At 45.5% G+C, this 9,145-nt stretch overlaps 1 protein-coding gene across 1 annotated transcript; it reads right to left on the reverse strand.

Annotated features, from left to right (window-relative positions):
• Window positions 1–363: 363 nt before the first annotated feature.
• LOC130484146 (uncharacterized) lies at window positions 364–8,349 on the reverse strand. The gene is made up of 5 exons (XM_056857051.1): window positions 8,205–8,349; window positions 4,114–5,979; window positions 2,981–3,106; window positions 1,846–1,962; window positions 364–551 (listed from the first exon to the last, which is right to left on the reverse strand). Exons 1-5 carry the CDS (start codon window positions 8,347–8,349, stop codon window positions 364–366), a joined length of 2,442 nt encoding a protein of 813 aa, XP_056713029.1.
• Between the last annotated feature and the right edge of the window lie 796 nt (window positions 8,350–9,145).

The raw sequence follows: 9,145 nt of genomic DNA on the forward strand, positions 1-9,145 counted from the left end.
ACCACTACATCACGCTGGCAAGAAGCACTACCTTGGATTTCCAAATTGTGACCAGTTATGTATGCCAACCAGGGGTCATGCAGACCAGCTCAAACAAAATATATCATGATGTCCGAATGCAGTCGTTCGTTTCTGCCCTTTAAGATGGTCATTTGGTTTATTAGTAACATCTATGTGAGGATTCAATAAGTCTTACAAGTCACATTTGTGCAATTTTAAATTTTAATAGTATTTTAAACATCACAATAAACACCTTTAATTTCATGTCTGACTTTTAATATATTTCATTTTTCAACGTGCAGTCAGGAACCTTGCCTTTGGAGTGCAACTTAAATCTTGCTGAGTTGCTTCCAGCAAGATAAATTATAACTCATCAGGATGATACGGAGAAACTTCAGCATTTTTACAGTTCTGCTGATCTTCATTTATAGAGAAATCTTTTTGTTCCATGTACTGCACAAAGAGATTAAGGAATGTTATTATTTGTTTCTTTCTAAATATGCACTTGTTCTTTAGCAACGGATTGAGTTTAGCTTGAGATACAGGTGAATCTTGAATCAGTGTAACGCTTATGTACAAGAGATGCCTCAAAATGGGTTACATTCAGAGCTGCAGAGATCACCCATTGGTATCCTAGTAGGAACCCACTCTAAACGCTGCGCTCCTTATTGCAACAGAACTCTGCCTACCATTAAGCCCAGTCTAATCAGAATAAAATGGCAAATGCAGGCACATGTGATGTTGTCTTAAGGTTTGTGCCATTTCTGAATTTTGCTCTGGCCAGTATTAAGCTTGCATCTTGTCCCATAATAGCTCTGTCTGGGGAAAGCTAAAACGTTAAGGAAAAGGTGCCTAACAGCCCATTCCTGAGCTGGCAGCGTACGGGGAAGGCGGGGAAGAGGCGCGGTGGTGCCTCTTCCTAAGCTGATTCCTGTATGCCGTTAAACAAACAAACAAAAAAGCCGTTTCGCAGCTTTCTTTTTTGTTTTAACGGGCCTTTCACCCCATATGGAACAGCGAGGCTGCGCCTGCTAAAAAGCAGATGCAGCACCGCAGTTCCCGGCGCTGGCATACTGGGCCGAACTGGGATAGGGAGCCGCTCCTCCCGCCCCCGGGACGTCCCCCTGCGCCAGCTTGGCCACTGTACGCCATGGCCTGAGCCACAGAGAGGCTGCTCCGGCGGAAGGGTGAGGCTCCACGGTGCTTGGGCACCAGCGGAGCCGCCCTCCTCGCCAGCATAAGTGCATGTAATCTCATGATTACACGCACTTATGCTGGCAGCGGGGTCAGGCTGCCTCCTAAGAGGTTTCAACCTGAAACCTCAGGAATGGGCTGAAAGTCACCTACATCCTAACGTACTCATTTTCATTTTAAATAAAGATTTGAACACATGAAAACATGAAGCTGCCTTATACTGAATCAGACCCTTGGTCCATCAAAGTCAGTACTGTCTGCTCAGACTGACAGTGGCTGTCCAGGGTCTCAGGCAGAGGTCTTTCACATCACCTACTTGCCTAGTCCCTTTAACTGGAGATGCCAGGGATTGAACCGGGGACCTTCTGCATGCCAAGCAGATGCTCCACCACTGAGCCACAGCCCCTATTTATTTAATGATGACCTCTAAAGCATCTAGTACTCAGATTCAAAGTCACATTATGCTTTCCAAATTCAGTGGCATCCCGCACCAGAGAGCTCACTCTAGTGTTGCACAGCTACTCTTGGAAACCCACATGCTAGTGGAGACTTTTGGTCCAGGAGGCTAAGGTCGTCCAGATACTTGAACTCAAAAAAACATAACTACATTGCTTGTTCCTGCTAAAGCATCCACCTTCCTTGTACACTAACCTTTGTGGTGATGGGTGGTTTTCATCTTCTCCCATTGCTCCTCTATTTCTGCATCATGCCTGGTGTCTCTACGCTTGTGCGGAGGCTTGCGTACCCCTCTCTTCTTCGGTGTGCATTCTGCGTGCAGAATCAATCAGGTTTATGAAACCCAGTTTGGATGGATTAACAGAGTTATTCCCTCTATTGTTGTAGTAGGGAATTTGCACCAAAGTCCCAGAAGTCTTACTGGCCCATCTGCCAGCCTGACTAGCCTATTCTTAAACTAATGAGAATCTGTAGAACAGTGTCATATGACTCGTTCTCAGGGCTAATTGATGTAACAGCATTTTTAGATTAGGGCCACACTACATGTACAGTGGGGATCTGCAACTAGATCTGTGGCGGGAGGGGGGAGTTGTGAATTTCCTGCATTGTGCAGGGAGTTGGACTAGATAACCCTGGTGGTCCCTTCCAACTCTATGCTTCTATGGATATGCAGTTATCTGCAAGAGAGAGTCATGAGTGGATCGGGACTCAACCTGCCCTGCACCATTTTCCCAACTGAAACACACACACACGCACCCCTAACTGCTTTAAGCCCTGGTAGGGAAAGACACATGGATAGGAACTTAATACAAGAGCCAGTGTGGTACAGCGGTAAGGAAGCGTGTTGTTCTGGGAGACAAGTTCAGATCTCTACTCACCAGGAAACTCCCTGGGTGACCTTGGGTAGGTCATTCTTGCAGCCTAACCTAACTCACAGAGCTGATGTGAAGATAAGATAGAGGAAAAGAATGATTATGTACATCTAGGCGAGCTGCTTGGAAGGAGGGTAGGATAAAAGGTACTAAACAAACTTGGCTTCTGTCTGCTGTAGCTCAAATGTCTCCTTCCCAGCTGTTTTTCAGCTGGAGACATTGGAGAAAGGGTGGAATAGAAGAGTTAGAGGTACCACACTTTTTTAAATTGCTGCAATAGTCTTTACTTCAATCAAGAGTTTGTGGATTGTAATGCCCAATCTATGCCTCCTTTCGCCAATTTGTTCTCCCTCCTGTGGGCAGGAACAAGAACAGAAGCCAAAACAATAAATCACAGAGTGCCGGAGCATAACTAAAAACGAGACATTCGAATATGCACTAAAGAGATAAAGCCATACCTGGCTCTCTGCTTTTGGATGTTGGAGAGAGTCCACCATGAAGCAAGCTAGCAAACTTGGGCTTAGCACCACTTCTTAGCCAGTAGTCATCGACTGCAACTCCTTCACCTTCCTTCAGTAGCTTTCCTGGTCAAAGAGTTAAGGAAGTAAAATGCCAATCAGTTGCTTCATACCTTGATCTTATAAATGTTAGCAAGCATATCATCAGTCTATGGAGCTGAAAACAGAGTGTTCAGAAATGCCTCTAGAATTACATTTTACAGCTAGCATCCATTTACTATTTGGTCATTGCCCATTAGATCTTCTTACCCCACCTCCCATGCATTGATTTAATTTTTTTGTGCCGTCAAGTCACAGTTTACTTTTGGCGACCCTGTAGGGTTTTCAAGGGAAGAGATGTTCACAGGTGGCTTGCCATTGCCTGCCTCTATGCCACGACCCTTGTATTCCTTGGAGGTCTTCCATCCAAATACTAACCAGGGCTGACCCTGCTTAGCTTCTGAGGTCTGAACGAGATCAGGCTAGCCTGGGGCTATCCAGGTCAGGGCCCAATTTAATAGCAGAACTTAATAATGTGCACTTTGGTTTGCAATAATCCTAGCGAGACTAGGTTGTTTGCCTCCTCCGGCTCAAGGATAGGACATTCCTTCTAGTTAAAGAAGACTTTCAATAGATGCTGAATTTCCATGAAGAAGCACCACAAGTTACTACGTTAGAATCATGATATACGAATGTGCATGAACTTGTATGTCCTAGACCAGGGGTGTCAAAAATAAGGCTTGTGGGCTGGATCTGGCCCCTTGAGAGCTCTTATCTGGCCCATGAGCCAGCCAGCTTCCCCCCCCCCCTCTCGATCTGGGCTGGCGAGGCATCGCCCGACCCGACCAAGTGACATTTGTGTCATATCCGGCCCTCCTAACAACTGAGTTTGACACCTAGGAACCAGTGCAATGGGGCCTTCAGCAGTCTGATGGACATTCAGCCAATCAGCCTCAAAGTATTCTCCCACTCCAGATTCAGGCGCTTAAAAGCTTCATCCCCCTCCCACTCACTTTCAATAGGCAAAAGATCACAGACAAAAAGAATGCTGCTGTAGAAGTTTTACCAAGTATAAGCGCCATTTTTTTTTTTACCTGAATACCTTTGGAAATTTTTTCTGTGCTCAAGCTCTTCAAGTTGTTGGGCTATTGGTCTCTTCAGATAGAAGTTGTAGTCATCACAAAGCTCTTCATCCTCTTCTTCGTCCTTCAGCTTGTTAGCCAGTCTGGAAATTTTTATTTTTTCTTGAGCAGGCCAATTGATGAGCTGTGCTGGAACAGCATTTTTGGGTACCTTCCAAAACACTTGCTGGCCATCCTGTCGGTAGAGGCCATATTTGGCAGGGGGTAAAGTCCCATAAGGAGCGACCCCTCGGATCAAGTAGTATTCTTCCTGTTCCTCCTCTTCCTCCTCATCCTCCGCTTCTTTCACCCAATATTCTTCAGAGTCGTCGGCTTCTGATGGCGACCAACTCTTAGCAGCTTTTTTCTTCAGTGAATAGAGCTTCTTTCTACTGGAAGACTTACCCAGAGTACCCAGCTTCCTACATCGGCTGGAGAGCTCTTTAATCTTGATCCTGGAACAGCTCTTCACATTCCTGCTCTCACTAACACCGACCTTCTCTCCTCCCACCACTTCCTTGTCTTCATTGAGGAAACCTCCACTTTTTATTTTCTCTCTCTCTGAGCCCTCTGTGCTTTTTTTGAAGGGATGAACACCCTTTTGAAATGCGTGGCCAGGGGCAAAATAAGACACTGGTACATTATCAAGGGATGAGCCTTCATCCACAGAAGATATCTCGTCAGAGGTAAGACTGAGCACACTAGGGCGTTTTCTTTGGGACACATACATGTTCTGGTTGGTGTCCATGTAGTCCAAGCAAGCCAGCCAACTGTCGGAAGGAATGTATTTCTCAGACTCATCACACCATAGGCTTCTTTCTAGAGTTGCTTGACTTCCAAGGGACACCTCGTTATTTTCTTCCAGTTTCTTAGGGAAACCGGCATCATTTGTTTTCTCTCTATCAGACAGAAATGGTTCATTTTGTTGAACCTGGTCTGATGCCTCTTGAGGAGTTTTTGAACCAACTGACCTTTTTGAGCCAGAAGATCTTTTGGACATCAGATCTTCTTGCCTTGCTCCTACCGAGTCATGTTTAGTTGATTCAGCCATCTGCGCTGCTTTGGTTTTATCTGGTGGGGATCTTGTCCAGTGGCTTGTGGTCCCTGGTTTTTCGGCATCCTGTTTTCCTTTATGTTGAGTCTCTTTCTCCTGCCCATCCTCAAGAGCCTTTTGCTCCTCTGGATATGTGATACTGGGCACCAACTCCCCTCGTTCACGGGGCCCATACACAACTCCTTCACAGGAAGCCAGAACAAACACATCTCTTTGCATTACATTCTCTGGGACTGACTTCTCCGCCACATCATATAGAGGGATGGTTTCTTTGAAGGACTTCCATAACTGAATGGCAGGGGCACCGTCATTATCATACTCTATTCTGACTTCCTCTTTTTCGTAGGCATAGCTTGGTGGGGGGAGGCTTCGGAGCTGTACAGACCCTGAAGAGCTCTTGGCAAAGTCTCTGTCGGAAACAGTAGAAAACACAGACCTATCCTGTTTTTCCAAGGGGCTTTCAGTTCCTTTAACAGTACTAGAGGGGGTGTAAGCTGTATTTCCAGCACTGCAGCCTTGAACTTCCATACCGTGATCCTGATGCTTTTTCAGTTTACTTTCAGACTGTTTCACATCTGTCTGGGTTTCTTTAGTCTCCGTTCGTCTCCCTGGGCTGTAGTGCCTGACCTGTGTCGCTTGACGAAACATGGGTGAGGGTACGTGACCGTTAAAATAAGGTCTTCTGTTCACTCTTACATGCATGGGATGCTGTGGGACAAGAAATCCCGGGTAGTCATGGAGAGGTATAGAATAGATTGGGTAATATGGATTTCCACTCCTAAAGCCTAGACAAACAAGAAACACACACATTTTATCAATAGAATATTCTCCAAGATGTTCCTGACTTCCAAGTTCGCTAGTTTATTACACTGCAGATCCCCAGACCTTTAACAAGACCAGATAAGCCATTCTCTAGATGGAAACCTTTCATACCAGCTGATGTAGGGTTGCCAGCTCTGGGTTAGGAAATACTTGGAGATTTTGGGGGTGGAATCTGAGGAGGGTGGGGTTTGGAGGGGGGAGGGACTTCAGTGCCATAGAGTCCAATTGCCAATGTGGCCATTTTCTCCAGGGGAACTGATCTCTGCTGGCTGGAGATCAGTTGTAATAGCAGGAGATCTCCCGCCACCACCTGGAGGCTGGCAACCCTAAGCTGATGGTACAGCTTTGTCCTCCATCAGACTACTTTCCTTCCGTATTGGAAATCTGTGAACACTGCATAGTTAAACCATTTTTACTTCAATTTATGTCATAGGGAACTAGAAGCCCACAGAATTCAACAAAGACCCACATCTGCTGAACTGTATAGCCATTCCTGACCCACCCTTGCAATTTTAGCACATTGTTTAGCCATTTTGAATTGCCTGACAAACTTAAAGAATTTCCCCACCACACATGCAACTAAGTAAACTTAAGTAAACTTAAAGGAAGGCCAGTATACTTGCTGATTTTCATTAAAGGCATCTCTTGCCAACAGCTTTACACATCTTGGCTATGGGACCAGGACTCCAAGTGTAAGCCCTATAGTTTTCAGTGGGACTTGCTCTGTGCAATGCAGGCTTAGATTCATAATGGATGAATGCTCTGAAGAAGCATTTAAGGGTTTTTCTTTCTACTCCACCCCTCCCCAAATTGTTAACAGATGACTAAGACAAATGAACCAAATGAAGTAATTCTAGTGTTCCATTCCAGATTACTCTGCCTTCTTCAAAAGAACTTGACAAGTAGGCTTAGAGTTGCTAACCTCCAGGTGGTGGCTGAAGATCTCCTGGGATTACAACTGATCTCCAGGTGACAGATCAGTTCACCTGGAGAAAATGGGTGCTTTGGAAAGTGGACTGTGTGGCATTATAAATCATACCCCATTGAAGACCCTCCCCAAACCCTGCCATCCTCAGGCTCCCCTCCCCAAATCTCCAGGTATTTCCCAACCCAGAGCTGGCAACCCTAGATAAGTGCCAAAGAGAAAGTGCTGAATTAGAATCCATTAACACTCAAGACAATTAGGGTTGCCAGGTCCATCTTTGCAACTGGTGGGAGGTTTTGGGGGAGAGCCTGAGGAGGGCGGGATTTGGGGAGGGGAGGGACTTCAATGCCATAGAGTCCAATTGCTAAAGCGGCCATTTTCTCCAGGTGAACTGATCTCTTATCTGCTGGAGATGAGTTGTAATAGCAGGAGATCTCCAGCCACTACCTGGAGGTTGGCAACCCTAAAGACAACACAGGCCCTAAGGCTGCAATGATACCCTGAAGTCTTAATCCCATATAGGGGCTAACATTCCACAGTCCAACACCTTACAAATATTGAAGTTATACTCCCTCATTTCATCCTGCATTAGATCTGATGTTAATTCCACTTTGTTGTTTGCTGGAAGCGTCTCTGAACCCATTACTCTTTTGGTTGATCTCATTTTTACATCAGCCTCCCTTTGAAGCATTCACCCCTTTCTGCTCTGTATATGGTCAGGCCTCATAGACTGACACTCCCATGCAGCTGAGGAAGCAAGCATACGCTCACAAACACTTATGTTGAAAAAGTTTTAGTCTTCACGAGTCTCCTGAGGAGATGAAGTGTTTCCTGTCACTACCTGCAAGTTTCTGACAGTTTTACACATTGAAGTTCTGCTACTAACACCACTGACCAAAGAAGATCTCCCGTAGAAGATGGAGAAACACTAGCCTGATAACTAAAACTATAGGGACACCTATATAAGTATACTATATTATACGAACATTAACCAGATACATAAGTCAGAGGAAGCTTTGGACATTAACTTCCAACATGAAAGTTAACAGAAAGCTTAAAGCTCTTTCACACATGCCAAATAATCAATTTTCAATGCACTTTGTAACTGGATTTTACTGTGCGGAACGGCAAAGTTCACTTGCGAACTATCATTAAAGTGGATTGAAAGTGTATTATTCAGTGTGTGTGAATGCGCCCCAAGTGTTTTAGTACCAACAGTTGCTCAAGCTACCTATTCCCCCCATCATTTGTTACTTGCCTTACCTGTGGTAGGAATGCCATATGGGTTGTACATAGGGCCAAGGAAGCATGGATTCGGGAATATTTGCTGAGCAGTCGGTTGTGCGTAAAAAAAGGGCTCTTGGGTTGTGGAAAAGGGTCCATTTTTTGAGGCTGAAGCAGCATTCATTTTCTAGGCTAAAATAGACAAGCAGCTAATGTCATACATGGGGCAACCTTTTCTAAACCATATTCTGCCTCAGGTAGTCAAGGAGGAGGGAGACCCAGACAGACAACGGAGGAGCAAATGTATCTAGATATTCCTCCTTGTAGCAAAGGCAGCTTAGGAAGATCCTCCAGGTGACGTTACACACATGCCCCACTAGGGGGGCCAGCCTCCAGGTGGGCTCGGGGGATACCCTGGAATTACAGCTCATCTCTAGACTACGGAGATCAGTTCCCCTGGAGAAAAATGGGAGCTTTGGAGGGTGGACTCTATGGCATTATACCTCATTGAGGTCCTTCCCCTCTCCAAACCCTGTCCTCCTCAGGCTCCTTCCCCAAAATCTCTAGGTATTTCTCAACCCGGAGCTGGCAACCCTACTAAGGCTGTTATACGCCATAAACACTCTAGTCATATGGGCCAGACAGAGAAGTGAAACACATACACCAGCCATGCCCACCTTGTGAGTTATATTTTTGCAGAACGGCACTAGAGCTACACTACTACGGAATAACAGAGAACCTCAAAAAAGAACCCTCAGAGAGGCTACCTTACATAGGGTTGCCACCTTTTGAACAGGTCCCTCTAGGTGTCCCTTAATATCAGTTTGATCCATAGCTAGTGCTGCTTACAGTGTAGAGAAAAACGCCCCGCCCCAGTAAGAGAAGCTTAATGGGATGTTGCCTGGTGATGTCATTTACCTCCATTACATGAAAAGCTTCAGCTGTACCTTTTCCCACATTAAGCCTCTATTAAAGGGGCA

This window comes from Euleptes europaea, chromosome 11 (assembly GCF_029931775.1).
Source record: "Euleptes europaea isolate rEulEur1 chromosome 11, rEulEur1.hap1, whole genome shotgun sequence".
In the NCBI taxonomy this organism is placed as follows: domain Eukaryota; kingdom Metazoa; phylum Chordata; class Lepidosauria; order Squamata; family Sphaerodactylidae; genus Euleptes; species Euleptes europaea.